Below are 19,148 nucleotides of genomic sequence, written 5' to 3'. Positions count from 1 at the left end.
ATTTAGAGAGCACTTTTGACAGAGCATTAAAGCTCTGCCTGAGCAGGTAGAGAGAGTGATGGTGACGTTTGGACAATTATGGTTAAATGTGACCCCATCCGTACCTGCAGGATCACACTGGGCCTTGTTGAAGTTGGTAAACTTGGTCAAAAGCCCAGGTGGAGAAATTCCAGTTAAGGTTTTGGTAATTGACAGCCGGCCCTTAGCCCTTGCTCTCAGCGCACGAGAAAGCGCCTCTCTCCACTGCTCCGCCAGGGGGCAGGAGAGGTCACATTACACAGAATTAAGAGGAAAAAACCAAATTTCTCCCCCAAACTGGGTTCCACCTCAGGAAACCGAATCCTCCAGCTGTGGCGTCCCAGACGCCCGCCCCGACACGCCCCTCGCCAGCCGCCTCCCCCTGCGCCCCTGCCCTAGCCCTGTTCTGTCGGGTGCTCCTCCGACCGCCGTCCCGGCACCTCTCCCGGCGTCCCTTGCCCTGAAGATGAAGGTTTGGCTGCTGCTTGGTCTTCTGCTCGTGCACGACGCGCTAGAGGATGGTGAGTGACCCTGGGCGGGGACCCCCAACCCATATCCTCCCTCGGCCCACTCTCCTCCAGCCAGCTCTTTCTAGAACTTCTGACCTTCCGAGGCTCAGCCTTGGCTCTGCCCCGGGACACCTGCCCTATTTTACCTCCCTCTCTCCACCTCCCCTGCGCTCCCCTGGGATAGTGGTAACTACCCCAGCCCTTCAGATCCCCACCAGGACCGCCCAGCGCTCTCGGAAGGCGCTGGGAGGGCGAACCGAGCATCCCCTGCCAGCGTCTGGTCCAGCCCCCAGTGTCAACGTGTCGTTCTGGGAGGTGGCGCGGGAGCATTGGATCACTCCCACCTCCGCGCACGCGTTCACCCAGGGTCTCGGCTTCCGAGGGCGCGGGCCACCTCAGCAAGGCATTTGCTGATTCTTCAGCAAACTTTGAAGTGTCCTCCTCCTCCCAGCCGAAGTCCTGGATTTGTTTCCTACACCACTACGGGCTTGAATCCTGCAAGATCTACCTATGGCTTAGACCGGATATTCGTGTGCGTCTATCTGGGCCCACCCTGTTGCTTAGATTCACAACCACAGGGTCAGTGTGTGTGTGTGTGTGTGTGTGTGTGTGTGTGTGTGTGTGTGTGGTGTTCTTCTTCTTATATCTATATATATATGACTTTAGCATTTGTTTGGCTGGCTCCATTATCTATTCAAATAGTGTTATTTATCTATACAGTACATTTGGCACCTGAGTCCCTCCTGGTATCCTGGCACCCCCTTTGGAATTCCTCAGCTACAAGCCCCGATTTTTGCTTAGTTTTGCTTGAAAGCAGCTTTTGCTGTTATGCAATCTCACTCTGGCGCTATCTCAACCTGGCTCACGTCTTAACCACTACTCCGTCCTGACCAGTTCCTTTATTGCCTGTGAAACTAGAAGCATTTCCCGCCCCCCCCACCCCCCGCCCTCCAAAATTCTAGTTTGCAAACTCCAACATGGTTGTAGGGCTGGCAGCTGAGGAGAGGACCCTCCGGCCTAGAGACTCGCGGGATACAGAGTCTGCAAGTGCTTCTGCTCCGGGAGCGACCCGCCCGCTTTGCCCAGGGAGGAGCCGGCATGGGTTCATGTTCTAAAATGCACTATTAAAATGCCCCTGGCAGGTCCTTCTATGTGGTTGCTGAAGTGACAGAGATGCAGAATCTGGTGTTGTTTTTGGAATAGGGCAGTAGAGAGCCAGACAAAATAACTTCAAACGGCCCGCTCACGTGGTTGTACAGTTCACCCAAGATGCCCGCCTCCGGGGCCCAGGAGGCAGCCCCCCCACCCCCTGCCCGCCACTCCCTCCCTGACTGCTCCCAGCCAGTATGTGTGCAGACCAGGAGAATGATTGCAAGCATCTGCCTGAATCAATTAGCATCTATTTAAGTCAAATGTGATTCAATAGACATTTATGAGACAGGGAGAGTTGAGCACAAACTGAATATTTCATAGAAAATAATGGACACGTTTCAGGTGTCATAGTACTGTAGCTTTGTTTTTCAAAGGATATACTGGTTGTCAATAAAATATTAAATACATAATTAGAAAAGTAAATCTGCTTCACTAAATTATGTAACCGTTTTCCTAAACCTATTAAGAATGTTTTTTTTCTTTTCCCCTGTTTTGAGTTATCATGGGGCTGGCTGGGCCAGGAACAGGCCAGTGAGAGAGGCACATACAGAAACCCTTCCAGGGACAATCTCTCATGGGTGGGCTGGGATCTGCTGCATCCTGGGCCATCCCAAAGCACGTGCTGCGGACATGAGGCCCGTGATACAGCTTACCTCCCTGCCTTTTGCTTTTCCTATCACTTCTAGGAAAGATCTTCTTTTTTTTTAAGGTTTTTTTTTTTTTTAATGTTTATTTATTTTTGAGAGAGACAGAGACAGCATGAGCAGGGGAGGGGCAGAGAGAGAGGGAGATACAGAATCCGACTGTGTGTCTTCATATGGTGCTATTTTTTATTTATTTTTAAGTTTATTTCTTTATTTTGAGAGAGGCAGAGAGAGCAAGTCGGGGAGGGGGCAGAGAGAAGGGAGAGAGAGAGAATTCCAAGCAGGCTCCACACTGTCAGCTTGGAGCCTGATGCAAGTCTCAAATTCATAAAGTGTGAGATCATAACCTGAGCAGAAACCAAGAGTTGGACGCCTAACCGACTGAGCCACCCGGGCGCCCCATATGGTGCTATTTTTATATAACGTATAAAATCACAAGCGCTTAGCCAGCTTTTCATTGTTTACATAAATATTTTTTTATCCAAGATCAAGAGCAAATCCATAAAAATGGATTTGTCACTGTTTTGTTGAATTTACCCCAGACCTTTGGTCAATGCTAGTGTGATCTTTGGTCTAACGTGGGTTTATTTTGTGTCCTATGGAAAGGTTCTTTGTCTGGGAGGCCTGCAGAGATTTGTTATGATGTGAGGGCAACGTAGCCATATGTCTAAGGAGGTCAGGAGGGAGACACTGCTGGTGATTCTTCAACCAGGACTCTGTACCATTTTTATGCCTCAATGTATTCCTGGGAAAAGGAGTGTAAATATTAGTTCACAAATCCATATAATGAAAAAAGAATTGTAAACATTCTCATCACCTATGAGATTACATAATGTTTCTAAGCATGCAGGGTGTTGGCTCATCTGTTGGGCCTACAAAATAATCTCTGATCCTTAGAGCCAAAAAAGAGAGAAGTTTGATGGCAATGGGGAGGTGGAGCAGTGCGCCAGCCCAGTGGCGAGTCCTGAGGGTTGATGGCTTTCTCCAGACAAGGTTGTACGGCCCCTTCCTTTGTGGTGCCCATAATCTAATGGAAGGACCGAAAGTGGGTAAACAAGAAAAGATAAAATTTCAGGAAGTGATAAGTGGCACAAAGAAGCAATAATCAGGACGTATTAGTCTCCTAGGGCTGCTGTGACAAAATACCACAAGCCAGGTGGTGTGGCTTAGGGCAACAGAAGTTTCTCCTGCCCAGTTCTGTCCTCAGGAAACTTCTGTCTCTGCGACTCTGGTCTCCCTGCCTCTTCCTGGCTTTTGCTGGTGGCTGTCTATCCCTGGTGCCCCAAGGCTTGCACCTGCGTCACCCCAGTTGCTGCCTCTGTGGTCACCTGGTCTCCCGTGTGTCTTTGACTTCACATGGCATTTTCCTGTGTGTGTCTCTTCTTATAAGGACACCAGCATATTGGATCGGAGCCCACCCTAATCACCTCATCTCAACTTGGTTACCACTGCCAAGATCCTGTTTCCAAATAAGGCCACGCTCATTGGTACAAGGGGTTACGACTTCAGTGTGCCTTTTTCCGGGGCACATTTAACACGCAGCATGGGGTGAGAGGATGCAAGGACCATGGAGGGGAGTCAGAGCATGGTTTGGACAGTAGAGTCAGAGGCCTTTCAGGAGAGAGGAAGTCCATGCTGCAGGTGTCCAAAAGAAGAGCTGCAAGGGCCAAGGGCACGGGGCAGAGCGGCTTCCAGGTGTCCCAGTGGTCAGTGTGGCCAAAGGACCATTAGGGAGGAGACAGGAAATGGCAAAAGCTAATAGGCACAGGAAGACTTACGGCTTTATCTAAGATGGAGGTCATTGGAGGGTCCTGACTAGAGTAGTGCCCATGATCCAACTGATGTTTTCAAAGGTAGGCGGGCTAGGGTGGAAGCTGGGAGCCTACATAGGGAGCAGTTTTAGTAGTCTACGTGCAAAGTGGCTTGGTCCAGCATGGCCGCAGTGGATGTAGGTGCTTCTCCCTAGTGGGCTCGAGTTCTGTTAAGCTGAGAGGATTTGCTGCTGGATTTGATGTGGCCTGGGAGAAAAAGACAAGAACCATGTGTGACTCGGAGGCTTTTATCCTGAGCAACTGGGTGAATAGAGTTGTCATATACTGGTAAAGGGACACCAGGGAAGGAGCCAGACTGAAGAGGCATCCAGAGGTCAGTTTGAACACGTTCAATTTGAGATGCCTCCTAGCTTTCCAAGTGGTGGTGCTGAGTCAGCGACAGACTATTCAGATCTGGAGTGTAGAGGCAAAGTCAGGAAGGGACAAGGCAGCTCTCAGCATATAAATGCCGCTAGGACCCAGGAGGCTGTGTGAGGCCACTTAGAAATTGAATGTCATAAACGATTGAGATGAACTGCAAGGATTAAGCCCTTGGGAACCAGGTCAGGCAGGAAAAGAAGACGAGGAAGGGCCGCCAAACAGACTGAGAAGTTGTCAGTGCCGTACAAAAAAACAAAGAAAACAAAACCAATTCAGCGCCCTGTTTTAGGAGCCAGGCAAACTGAGTGCTTCAAGAAGAGAGTGATCATTTCGCAATACATACCAATATCGAGTCATTATGTTGTACACCTGAAACTAACATTACATGTCAATTGTATTTCAAAGCAAAATTAAAAGAGAGCAATCAACCCTGTTCTAATGGATACTCTAATATTTCAAAGTAAGGTCTTTTTGGTATTATTATTGAAGTATAATTAACAGGCAGTATTCCATTAATTTCATGTGTACAACATAGTGATTCAACATTTATATCCATTATGAAATGCCCACCGCCATAACTGTAGTTACCCTCTGTCACCTTACAAAGTCATTACATATTATTGACTATATTCTCTATGCTGTACTTTAAAAACCTGTGACTTACTTATTTTACTACTGGAAGTTTGTACCACATATTCCCTTCACCTATTTTACCTGTTTCCCCCCACTCTGGTAACCTGTAGGCTGTTTCCCTGTATCTATGAATCTGCTTCTCTTTTGTTTGTTTATTTGTTTTCTAGATTCCATATATAAGTGAAATCATACAGTATTTGTCTAACTCTGACTTATTTCACTTAGCATAATACCCTCTAGGTCCATCCATGTTGCCACGGTGGCATAATTTCATTTTTTTGTGGCTGAGTACCATTCTACTGATACATGACAAGTCTTTATCCACTCATCTACCAAAGGACATTTAGGTTGTTTTCATAGCTTGGCTATTATAAATAATGCTGCAATGAATGTAGAAGTGTGTGTATATTTTATAATTAATGTTTTAATTTTCTTCAGGTAAATACCCAGAAGTGGAGTTGCTGTATTATGTGATATTTCTGTTTCTTTAAAACAATTCTGTGCTTTTAATTCCCTTGCCTTTGGAGATGTGCCAAGTAAGAAATTGCTGCGACTGAGGTCAGAGGGGTTTTTTCCTGATTTCTCCTCTAGGGTTTTGATGGTTTCATGTCTCACATTCAGGTGCTTTATCCATTTTGAGTTTATTTTTGTGAATGTTGTAAGAAAGTGGTCTAGTTTCATTATTCTGCATGTTGCTGTCCAGTCTCCCAGCACCATTTGTTAAAGAGACTGTCTTTTTTCCATTGGATACTCTTTCCTGCTTTGTCAAAGATTCGTTGGCCATACTTTTGTGGGCTCAATTCTGGAGTCTCTGTTATATTCCATTGGTCTATGGGTTTGTTTTTGTGCCAATATCATGCTGTCTTGATGATTACAGCTTTGTAGTAGAGGCTAAAGTCTGGGATTGTGATGCCTCCTGCTTTGGTCTTCCTCTTCAATATTACTTTGGCTATTCAGGGTCTTTTGTGGTTCCATACAAATTTTAGGATTGCTTGTTCTAGCTTTTAGAAGAATGCTGGTGCAATTTTGATTGGGATTGTATTGAATGTGTAGATTGCTTTGGTTAGTATTGACATTTTAACAATATTTATTCTTCCAATCCATGAGCATGGAATGTTTTTCCATTTCTATGTATCTTCTTCAATTTCCTTCATAAGCTTTCTATTGGGACCTCATGAAGATAAAAAGCTTCTGCAATGCAAAGGAAACAATCAACAAAACTAAAAGGCAACCAACAGAATGGGAAAAGATATTTGCAAATGACATATCAGACAAAGGGTTAGTATCCAAAATCTATAAAGAACTCACCAAACTCCACACCCGAAAAACAATCCAGTGAAGAAATAGGCAGAAAACATGAATAGACACTTCTCTAAAGAAGACATCCAGATGGCCAACAGGCACATGAAAAGATGCTCAATGTCACTCCTCATCAGGGAAATACAAATCAAAACCACACTCAGATATCACCTTGCAACAGTTAGAGTGGCTAAAATGAACAAATCAGGAGACTATAGATGCTGGAGAGGATGTGGAGAAACGAGAACCTTCTTGCACTGTTGGTGGGAATGAAAACTGGTGCAGCCATTCTGGAAAACAGTGTGGAGGTTCCTCAAAAAATTAAAAATAGATCTACCCTATGACCCAGCAATAGCACTGCTAAGAATTTACCCAAGGGATACAGGAGTGCTGATACATAGGGGCACGTATACCCCAATGTTTATAGCAGCACTCTCAACAACAGCCAAATTATGGAAAGAGCCTAAATGTCCATCAACTGATGAATGGATAAAGAAAGTGTGGTTTATATGCATAATGTAATACTACTTGGCAATGCGAAAGAATGAAATATGGCCTTTTGTAGCAACGTGGATGGAACTGGAGAGTGTGATGCTAAGTGAAATAATACATACAGAGAAAGACAGATACCATATGTTTTCACTCTTATGTGGATCCTGAGAAACTTAACAGAAGACCATGGGGGAAGGGAAAAAAAAGTTAGAGAGGGAGGGACGTAAACTATAAGAGACTCTTAAAAAACAGAATAAACTGAGGGTTGATGGGGGGTGGGAGGAAGGGGAAAGTGGGTGATGGGCATTGAGGAAGGCAGCTGTTGGGATGAGCACTGGGTGTTGTATGGAAACCAATTTGACAATAAATTTCATATTAAAAAATAATAAAAAATAAAACAGTTTTTTAAATTAATTTATTTATTTTGAGAGAGAGAGAGAGAGAGAGCATGGGATGGGCAGAGAGAAGGGGAGAGAGAATCTCAATCAGGTTCCATGGTGTCATCAGAGAGCCTGATGTGGGGCTTGAACTCATGAAATGTGAGATCATGACCTGAGCTGAGACCAAGAGCCAACAGGTTAACTGACTGAGCCACCCAGGTGCCCTCTATTTTTAATATTTTGAGGAAACTTCATACTGTTTTCAATAGTGGCTGCATAAATTTACATTTCCATCAGTAATCCACTGTCATAGACTCTGGGTCTGAAGTTCTCTCTTGTCCATCAAGAGAGCAGGACACAGGACTGAAAATGCGAGAGAGGCTAATGTCTGGGAAGAGACAAGAGTAAGGGTCCTTGCTCCTTTTTTATTAGGATCGAAGGCTTACAAGTATGATGGGCATGCACAGAGAGACAATGAAACAGTGAACATTAACTCATGGAGTGGAGAAAAGGGGGTTTTGGAGCTATGTGGTGTTAGGGGTTTGGGTCAATACAAAACAGAATTGTAGAGCTGGGAGGAAGGTTGTTTATATCACACATGAGGAGCCACCTCTGTTTACCTAAACTGGACTAGGGGGACAAGAAAGACAGTGCATGCTGTCTCAGGGTCAGCAAGGTACCTTTCTTTTGCTAATTAGCTCCACTCTGGGCAACTTCGCCCTGCTGTGGTCTATAGCCGTGTTTACCTATTTTGGTCCATCCTTCCTGTGAAATCAGCTTTCTACTATTGTACTAAGTTGGAGGGCATTTCCACCCTGAATACCTAATCTTGTTTGTCTCATCTTGGATGTTTTCATTCTGAGATTCCCTATTCCTACACCTTTTTCCTGTACTGGAGGCCTTTGCCCTGTTTACCTAATCTTATTTACCTAATATTGTTTACCCAAACTTGGGTGTGTACATCCTATGACTTTCTAATTTTTTATGCCTTGTTAACCCATCAGTGCAAACTCAAGCTTATTCCCCACAATCCATGAGGGTTCCTTTTTCTCCACATCCTCTCCAATACCTGTTCTTTCTTGTGTTGTTGATTTTAGCTATTCTGACAGGTGTGAGGTGTTATCTCATTGTGGTTTTGACTGGCATTAACCTGATGTTTAGTGATATTGAACACCTTCTCATGTGTCTTTTGGTGATTTGTATGTCATCTTTGGAAAAATGTCTCTTCAGGTCCTCTGCCCATTTTTAAATCAGACTTCTTTTTGGTGTTGAGTTGTATGACTTCTTTATATATTTTGGATATTAATCCCTTATCAGATATATCATTTGCAAATATCTTCTCTTATTCAGCAGGTTGACTTTTCCTTTGGTTGATGGTTTCCTTTGCTGTGCAAACCTTTTTGGTTTGATATGCTCAGTTTATTTTTTCTTTTGTTGGCTTTGCCTCATAGAGACAGATCCAAAAAAATATTGCTAAGACTGATGTTTAAGAATTTACTGCCTATGTTTTCTTTTATGAGTTTTATGATTTCAAGCCTTACATTTAAGCCTTTCATCCATTTTGATTTTATGTAGTGATTTATATATTGATTTGATTTTTGTATATGGTGTGAGACAGTGGTCCAGTTTTATTCTTTTCATGTAGCTCTCTGGTTTTCCCAGCAGAATTTATTGAAGAGATAGTCTTCTCCCCATTGTGTATTCTTAGTCCCTTTGTCATAGATTAATTGACCATATAAGGGTGGGTTTATTGCTGGATTCTCTATTCTGTTCCAATGATCTGTGTGTCTGTTTTTGTGCCACACTATTTTGATTACTGTAGCTTTGTAGTACAATTTGAAATCTGGGAGCATGATATCTAATGCTTTGTTTTTCTTTCTCAAGATTTCTTTGGCTATCTAGGGTCTTTTGTGGTTCCATACAAATTTTAAGATTGTTTGTTCTAGTTCTGTGAAAAATGCCACTTATATTTTGATAGGGATGGATTGAATCTGTAAATCCCTTTGGATAGTATGTACATTTTAATATTAATTTTTGTAATTATGAACATGGTATATCTTTCCATATTTTGGTGTCGTTTTCATTTTATTTCGTCAATGTCTTACAGTTTTCAGAGCAAGTCTTCCATCTTCCTGGTTAAATTTAGTCCTAGGTATTTTATTCTTGTTGAAGCAATGATACATGAGACTGTTGTCTGAATTACTTTGTTAGTTTATTATTAGTGTTATAGACACACAACAGATTTCTGTATATTAACATTGTATCCTGCAACATTACTCAATTCATTTATCAATTCTAGTAGTTTTTTGGTGGAGTGTTTAGGATTTTCTATATATATAATATCATGTCATCTATAAATAAGGACAATTTTACTTCTTCCTTACGAATTTGGATAACTTTCATTCATTTTTCATATCTGATTGCTGTGGCTAGAGCTCCCTGTAATGGTTTGAATAAAAATGGTGAGAATAGTACCCCAGTTGTGTTCCTGCTCTTAGAAGAAAAGCTTGCAGCTTTTCACCACTGAGTATGATGTTAGCCATGGGTTTTTCATATATGGGATTTATTATGTTGAGGTATGTTTCTTCTATACCTATTTTATTGAGAGTTTTTGTCATGAACAGATGTTGAATTTTGTCAAATGTTTATCTGCATCCATTGAGATGATCATATGGTTTTTTATCCTTCATTTTGTTAATGTGGTGCATCATGTTGATTGATTTGCAGATATTGACACGTCCTTGATTCCCTGGAATAAATCCTACTGGATCATTGTGTATAATCCTTTTAATGTATTGTTGAATGTGGTTTGCTATTATTTTGTTGAGGATTTTTACAACATGTTCATGAGGGATATTAGCCTTTAATTTTCTTTATTCATACATCTTTGTCTGGTTTTGGTATCAGGGTAATAGTTACCTCATAGAATGAATTTGGAAGCATTCCTTCTTAAATATTTTGGAATAGTTTATGAAAGTTAGGTATTACTTCTTTAAATTTTTGGTAGAATTTACCAGTGAAGCCATCTGGTTCTGGACTTTGTTTGTTGGGATTTTTTGATTACTGATTCAATTTACTTACCAGTAATTAGTCTGTTCAGATTTTCTATTTCTTCCTGATTCAATTTTAGGTTTTATGTTTCTAGAAATGTATCTGTTTCTTCTAGGTAGTACAATTTGTCATTTCTCATAGTAGTCTCTTACGACTGTGTATGTGTGGTGTCAGTTGTAACTTCTCTTTCATTCTCATTTTCTTTATTTGAACCTCTTTTTTTTTATTTGTCTGGCTGAAGGTTTATTCAATTTTCTTTCTCTTTTCAAAGAACCAGCTTTTAGTTTCATTGATCTTTTGTATTTTTTTTAAAGTATCGATTTCATTTATTTCTACTGTGGTCTTTATGATTTCCTCCCTTCTGCTAACTTTGGGCCTTCCCCCCTCTAACCCCCTGCCCCCCACAACTCCTTTAGGTATAAGGTTAGATTTGAAGCTTCTCTTGTTTCTTGAGTTAGATCTACATCTCTATAAACTTCCTCTTAGAACTGTTTTTGCTGCATCCCATAGATTTTGGAACATTACGCTTTGATTTTCATTTGTCTCCAGGTATTTTTGATTTCTTTGATTATCAACTAATCAGTTGTTTAGTAGCATTTTGTTTCACCTCCATATGGTTGTGTTTTTTCTAGCTTTTTTTCCATCATAATTGATTTCTAGTGTCATACTGTTGTGGTCAGAAACAATGTTTGGTATGATTTCAGTCTTCCTAAATTCACTGAGACTTGTTTTGTGGTCTAACATGTGATCTGTCCTGGTGAATGTTCCATGCGCCCTCGTAAAGAATGTGTATTCTGTTGTTTGGGGATGGAATGTTCTGAATATATCTGTGAAGCCTGTCTGTCTAATGTATTGCTTACAGTCACTGTTTCCTTTCGGTTTTCTGTGTGGATGGTCTATCCATTGATAACAAGTGGGCATGTTAGTCCCCTACTCTCACTGTATTACTGCAAAATTCTCCCTCGAGGTCTGTTAAAATTTGCTTTTGTATTTAGTGCCTCCATGTTGGGTGCATGGATCTTTACAATTTCTATATCCTCCAGCTGGATTGATGCTTTTATCATTATAGAATATGCTTCTTTGTCTCTTTTTACAGTTTTTGTTTTAAAGTCTCTTTTGTCTGATAGAAGTTTTGCTACCCCAGATTTTTTTCCTTTTCTTTTCTTTTCTTTTTTTTTCTTTGTTTTTCTTTCCTTTTTAAAAAATTTCCATTAGCATGGATAATCATTTTCCATCCCTTACTTTCAGTCTGTTTGTGTCTTTAGCTCTGAACTGAATCTCTTACAGTCAGCATAGAGATGGGTCTTGTTTATTTTTTGTGTATTCACTTACCCTATGTGTTTTAATTGGAGCATTTATCAACATTAAAGTGATTATTGACAGATACGTGCTTATTGCCATTTTGTTCATTGTGTTCTGGTCACTTTTATAGCTTTCTCTGTTCCTGGAGTGCCTGAGTGGCTCAGTTGGTTCGGCGTCTGACTCTTGGTTTCGGCTCAGGTCATGATCTCCCGGTTCTTAAGTCCCATGCTGGGCTCTGTGCTGAGAGAACAGAGCCTGATTGGGATTCTCTCTCTCTCTCTCTCTCTCTCTGCCCCTCCCCCACTTGCTCACACGCTCTCTCTCTCTCAAGATAAATAAACATTATAGTTCTCTCTGTTCCTGTCTTCCTTTGCCCTTTTCCCTTATGATGACTTTCTTTAGTTCTATGTTCAGAAATGTTTTTTTTTTTTAGTATAATTATTACATGTTTTCAGTTTCTGGTTACCATGAGGTGTGTGTATATATATATATATATATATATATATATATACACCACCCTATGTATATAGCAATTGATTTTTAAGTTAATGGTTGCTTACGTCTGAGCACATGCTAAAAGCACTGCACTACATTTTTATCTTCCCCATGTTTTATGTACGTGATGTCATATTACATTATTTTTTTGTGTGCATCCTTTAAGTAATTATTGTAAATATAGTTGATTTTACTACTTCTGTCTTTTGAGAGAGAGAGAGTGGGGGGGAGGGGCAGAGAGGGAGGGAGGGAGAGAATCTTAAGCAGGTTTCACACTCAGCGTGGGGCCCAACGTGGGGCTCGGTCTCACAACCGTGAGCTCACGACTGAAACCGAAATCAAGTGTTAGACACTTAACGAAATGAGCTACCCAGGCGCCCCACCACTTTTGTCTTTAACCTTCTCCCTGGCTTCATAAGCAGTGGATACATCCCTTTCACTGTATGTTTGCTTTTTCCCAGTGAGATTTTTTCTTTCATAATTTTCTTCCAGTTATGGCCTTTTCATCTTAAGGAGGTCCCTTTAACATTTCCTGTAAAGTCAGTTTAGAGGTGATGAACTCTTTGAACTCTTGTTTGTCTGGGAAAGTCTTTATCTCTTTTTCAACTTTGAGTGATAATCTTGCAGGTTAGAGTATAGATTGTTGGTTTTCTTTCCTGCAGTACTTAGAATATATTATAACCGCGCCCCCCGCTGTAGCCTGTGAAGTTTCTGTTCAAAAACAAGTAGATAGTCTTTTGGTGTTCCCTTGTACACAACTAGTTGCTTTTCTCTTGCTTCTTTTAAGATTCTCTCTTTATCTTCAATTTTTGACTTTCAGTTTTAATGTGTTTTTGTGTAGACATCTTTGGGTTCGTCTCTGTCAGGGCTCTCTGTGCTTCTTGGACTTGGATGTCTGTTTCCTTCCCCACGTTAGGAATGTTTTCAGTTATTATTTTTCAAATAAATGCTCTGTCCTTTTCTCTCTTTGACTTTTGGCACCTCTATAATGTAAATGTTAGTACGCTTAATGTTGTCCTAGAGGTTCCTTAAGCTACTCTCATTTTTAAAAAATCTTTTGTCTCTGTGTGTGTGTGTGTGTGTGTGTGTGCGTGCGTGCGTGCGTTCGTGCATGTGTGTGTGTGATTTCCAGTACCCTGTCTTCCAGATTGCTGATCCATTTTTTTCTGCATTTTCTAATCTGCCATTGATCCCCTTTAATGTATTTTTTATTCAGTTACTGTATTCTTCATCTCTGATTGGTTCTTTTTAATATTTTCTTTCTCTTTGTTGAAGAGCCCACTGTGTTCAGCTATTCTTTTCCCAAGTCCAGTGAGCACCTTAAGACCATGACTTTGACCTCTTTATCAGATAGATTGCTTATATTCCCATTTTGTTTAGTTCCATCTAAGGTTTTGCCCTGTTCTTTTGTTTGGAACATATTCCTCTGTCTCTTCATGCTCTGACTCTCTGTGTTTGTTTCTGTGTTTTAGGTAGGTTAACTACATCTCCCAGTCTTGAAGAACTGGTGTCATGTAAATGGTGTCCTATAGGGCCCAGAAGTGCAATCCTTCTTGATCACCAGAAGCAGACATTCCAGGATCACCCCACATGGGCTACATGGGCCTTCCTGCTGTGGCTGGACCACAACTGCCGTGGCATACTTTTGGTTGAGGCTGGTCATGTGGGAGCCACTTTGGAGAGGCCACTTACCTGGTACAGTCAGGCAGGAGCTGACAAAGTAAGAGCCTCATCCTGGAATAGAAGTATTTGTTCTTAGTATTTGTTCTTGCTCTTTTAAGAAAATGCTACTTTAAGAAATGGTAGGAGGGTATTTTGGAGTGGGGTTCTCGAAAAGAGAAGGGGTAGAGTAGGGAAAGAAAAGGCTCTTAGCTTTCTATTTTCATCTCCCAAGTATCATTGGTTTCCCACCTCAGCTTTGTCCTTGGGGAGGTGTATGTATCCTTGTGGGGTGTTTCATGAAGAATCATAACATTAGAGTAGGACATTTTCATCAGTTTATATAACTTGCTGGGGAACCCCTGAGCTACTCAGCAAAGTTCTAGTGTGCTTATTTTCATGCTACCTTCAAGTGAGACCTTTCCCCTTACCTGTCCATGAGGAGAAAAAGGTAAACAGCTACAGATCTTTATGTTAATGACTGTGTTCACATCAAGTCTTCATCTGAGCAGCTGTCAGTGATTCTGCTACTGATTTTTTTTTTATTTTATTTTGTAACTCCTCCAACATAATTCTATTCTCTAGAATTAGAGAGGTTAATAGTCAGGTCACCTTTATTAAACGTTTGATTGCAACCCTCAGTTGGTGATGCAGAATTATAGTCCTTTGTCCTGCTTACTTCTTGCTTTGTAACATTTACTCATTTATTTTGGAGACAGGCTTTTGACCAGTGTCTCCTCGCTTTGGGATTCTAATGTATGCCTTGGAAAAGCATAACCAGCCATTCCAGGAAGCTTGTACCCTTCTCCTTGGCATCACATTCTGTTTGATTTGGAACTTCTTGCCAAAGCCTGGGGCATATCACACAAAGAAACCACTTGGACAATGGTGCTATGCATGAGATTTGTGAGGGGGGAAAAGGGAAGAAGAAAAGAAACTGTTACAATATGCTAATCTTTAAGTGAATCAAAAGACAATAGCATGAACTGAGAAGAGTCTAGACCTTTTATCCAAGGGTCTGTTTTTTCATTAGCTTCTTAGTGACCTGGGATGAGCTACTTGGCATCTATGATCTCAGTTTTTTTCACCTGTAAATTAGGAAGAAGAATAATTGCTTTGCTTCCATCACAAGTTTATCATGGAGATCACCATGAGATGTTATCACAAGACAATCAAAGCAGCAAGTAACTAGCACTTACTATGGGTCAGACGCTACTCTCAGCATTTTATTTATTTATTTATTTATATTTAAAAAAATTTTTTTAACGTTTATTTTTGAGACAGAGAGAGACAGAGCATGAACAGGGGAGGGGCAGAGAGAGAGGGAGACACAGAATCTGAAACAGGCTCCAGGCTCTGAGCAGTCAGCACAGAGCCTGACGTGGGGCTCGAACTCACGGACCGTGAGATCATGACCTGAGCCGAAGTCGGACGCTTAACTGACCGAACCACCCAGATGCCCCTACTCTCAGCATTTTAAATGTATTAACTTGTTTAATCCCCATAGCAGTCGATGAGACAATCATTATCACCATATAATTCTCAATTTGCAGATGAGCAGAGATAGGGAGAGAATAGGTAACTTCCCAATGTCCCACTGCTAGTAAGTGGCAGCTAGGATCTGAAGTCAATAATGATATTTAATAGTTTGTGTATTTTACCACTTATTTTTCTATAAAAATACTACTATGCGATAGTCTCAAACATGAAATGGTAATGGGCTCTCACTTACCTATCATATAAATTTTGAAGACCGTTTTTAGACATAGTTAGACAGAAAAGTCTTATTCTTTAAGAAGTTAGACATAGAATTTGGGAATGATTCAATCCCAGATCTGTCTGGTTGTCTGTGTGGCTGTAAGTGGCTCCTGTAACTTAGTGTCATTGCTATCAAACTATGGACCAGTTCCATGGTCAAGCAGTTACAGTTAGATCAATTGGTGGGTCTGTTCGGTAAACCAGTCAAAGTACTCCTCAGGGATAATGCCACCTATTTGGATGCATACTCTCCATGAGTAGGTAATCTAATGTTCCTGAGTAGCAGAGTCCCATAGGATCTGAGAGCTTAGAAGTCATGTGAGTAACACTGTTATCTAAATTCCATAAACTTACAGACAGTTGTGGTCATTTCTGATAGCTTGAATTCCTGTTACATGATAAAGAAAACACATCCCATAAGACTTCAACCCAAAAGTCCATGAGTCCCATAGACACAGTGTGATGAAAATGCCGCGGGGCATGGATGATGCACATCATAATGGTAGACTTTAATTTTCTAAAGTAAAGTGCTGTAACTTTTACTCTATCCCAAAGCCGAGGCTTATGTTCACAATCGATGTTGCTGGATTAGCATACTCGTGTTGATCTGACATTTTCTCGATGGTTACGGTGCCTCTCCTTCTGGAAGGTTGGGGAAATATGTGCATTTATGCCACTGCCCATCCCCCTCTGTCATTAGAACTTTAGGGGGTAAATAAACCAAACATGCAGGACCAGGGGAAGTCTTGGCAAACAGCAGGTTCAACAGCAGGTGATGGGGACTCATCTTGGGGACTGATGCTCAAGAACACAACTCTGCTCCCTAGAAGGAGGGAGGAAGTTCAGCAGGACCCGGGAAAGGCCTCGGGAAAGAAAGAGGGCTCTCAACTGGACCCGAAGTCATGGAAAAGAGCAGGGCCCAGGGAGCAAGGCATATAAGCCCGAAGAAGGCAGCAGTTGATGTTGATTGATACTGAGTTCAGAGTGGGATTGGTTCCAGGGTCTGGACTCAGCTGAACTAAAAGTGGAGTCTGAATGGCTCCTGTTTCAAAGGGCAAAGGGTAACATGCAAAGGGAACCAAGTTTATCATTACACAGTGTCCAAATCAGGTGAATTTTTAGTACATAAGAGTATGGCTCCGTGAAATGCTCACAGATTGCACGCATGCATGTAACTAGCCCAGATCGAGAGAGGATGTTTCTGGAAATGCCCCTCATGTCCCCTCCTGGTCACCCCACCCCTCCGAGGTAAATTACTGCCTAGATTCTAACCTCAGAGATTCAAACCTGAAGTTTCTAAAAATGGGGTTTCTGATATTTATACATCAGAGGAGATCTGCCTTTTTGCCATCTTCTGGGGGCCTTAGACCCAGCAACTGTGAGCATGTACTTCCTTAAGACAGGGGTCTGCCGGGGCCACCTCAGTTGGTTAAGTGGCCGACTTCGGCTCAGGTCATGATCTTACTGTTCGTGAGTTCGAGTCCCGCATCGGGCTCTGTGCTGACAGCTCCAGGCCTGGAGCCTGCTTTGGATTCTGTGTCTCCCTCTCTCTTTGCCCCTCCCCCACTCCTGCTCGCTCACACACACTCTCTCTCTCTCTCAAAATTAAACATTAAAAAAAATTTTTTTTTTTTTTAAGACAGGGTCTGCCAAAGCAGAAGCGGCATCCCTTAGGGGCATGGCTTCACCAGGACCATGTGGCTCACCTGGTTTTGTCACCTGCCTGGCCTCTGGTATAAGTGCTTACAACACTTATCTTTTGCCATCCCTTGATCCCACTTGCAGTGACTTGGTACTTTTGACCACCTGAGGTCTTTTTTTTTTTTAACATTTGTTCATTTTTGAGAGACAGAGACAGAGCGTGAGTGGGGGAGGGGCAGAGAGAGGGAGACACAGAATCCGAAGCAGGCTCCAGGCTCTGAGCCATCAGCCCAGAGCCCGACGCTGGGCTCGAACTCACTGATGGCAGGATCATGACCTGAGCTGAAGTGGGATGCTTAACCGACGGAGCCATCCAGGTGCCCTTGACCACCCCAAATCTTAAGTACGTATGCCAGGGTAATATTAGATAAATAAATGCATCCATCAAGAAAGGGAAGATTTTTCTCCTGATTAATCACTTTTCCTCATTTTATACAAATGCCCCGCAATTTCCTCACTCGGCCGAGATTTTTGGAGTTATTTATTCAAAATATATGCAGGATATTTATGTCCATACAGCGAAACACGCCCTTGGAATGAGTCAGAAGACGTGAATTCTACTCACATTCTGCCACTAACCAGCTGTGTACAACTTACTTAACATTTAAGGGTCTTCTTAAATTTTTAAATCTATGACAAAGGAATTTTACCTAAATGACTTCTCAGGACCTAGGACATTTTGCAATTTTGTGGGCATATAGTGAGGTTGCCTTTGAGCTCATGCAAATAGACAAACTGAAATGGCACAGTCTTCTCGTCCTTGCTGGGTGCACACAGGCGCACGGCTGGGCAGGCATGTGGGACATGGGGGGTTTCTGGGGCCCGGAGGCATCTCAAGGGCAGGCGAGGGGGAGCAGTCTTCCAAGGGTGCAGGCAGGAAAGGGTGAATTGTCTGTAGAGAAAGGAAAAACAGGACTAAAATGGACTCACAGTAGGTCAGCTTTTTATTATCACCTTTGGCCTGCAATTATCAACAATGCTGGTGATAAAATAATCTTCCCTCCCCGAAATATTTGTTGACTGAGTTCTAAACCAATGCTACAGTTACCCTTGAGCTCTTAAGAGCTCCTATGGAAGCTTTAAATGAGCACAGGTGTAGTGCTTATTCCTTCCTCAACTTTGCACGCTGTGTGGACACCGTCTACCCTGATACACACAGACTGCATTGTGCACGCTCAGTTGAGAGAAAGTTCGTAGTGGCTTGAAATCTGAATGTGCTTCCACTCAGTGTGTCTGTACTCCCTGAAGGGTACATATTCCTGCATTTGAACAGCAAATTCAGGGGCCCCTGGGTGGCTCAGTTAAGCATCTGACTCTTGATTACGGCTCAGATCATGATCTCACAGTTCGCCAGTTTGAGCCCCATATCAGGCTCTGCACTGACAGTGTGGAGCCTGCTTGGGATTCTCTCTCTCTTCCTCTCTCTCTGCCCCTCCCCTGCTCTCACACTCTCGCTCTCTCAAAATAAATAAACTTAAAAAAAAAATAAACAGTAAATTCAGAATGAACAAAGGTCACCCTGAGACCCCAAGGACCGGAAACAGCCCTTAAATCAAGTGACTCTGATGCTGCAATTCTCCGTGGCCCCTTAGAGACTGTGACACAGCGTGAACTACAGGCAATGGTCTTTTTGTTTGGTAAGTGCAAATTTTAGTTCACAAGTGCAATATTTCACTGAATTTGAACAAAATCTTTTATTTATTTTTTTTACTGTTTGTTTATTTTTGAGAGAGAGAGTGTGAGTGGGGTGGGGGCAGAAAGAGAGGGAGACACAGAATCCAAAGCAGGCTCCAGGCTCTGACCTTGTCAGCACACAGCCCGACGTGGGGCTCAAACTTGCGAACTGTGAGATCATGACCTGAG

At 42.2% G+C, this 19,148-nt stretch overlaps 1 protein-coding gene across 1 annotated transcript in view; it reads left to right on the top strand.

Moving 5' to 3' along the window:
• Positions 1 to 286: 286 nt before the first annotated feature.
• Positions 287 to 19,148, top strand: part of PDGFRL (platelet derived growth factor receptor like) — a 70,603-nt gene continuing 51,741 nt past the window's right edge. The window contains exon 1 of the mRNA XM_047856258.1: positions 287 to 539. Coding sequence (XP_047712214.1) covers positions 485 to 539 — 55 coding nt within the window. The 5' untranslated portion in view covers positions 287 to 484. The remainder of the gene's footprint in view (positions 540 to 19,148) is intronic.

This window comes from Prionailurus viverrinus, chromosome B1 (genome assembly GCF_022837055.1).
Source record: "Prionailurus viverrinus isolate Anna chromosome B1, UM_Priviv_1.0, whole genome shotgun sequence".
NCBI lineage: Eukaryota > Metazoa > Chordata > Mammalia > Carnivora > Felidae > Prionailurus > Prionailurus viverrinus.
This window is presented reverse-complemented; position numbering and strand designations above follow the sequence as displayed.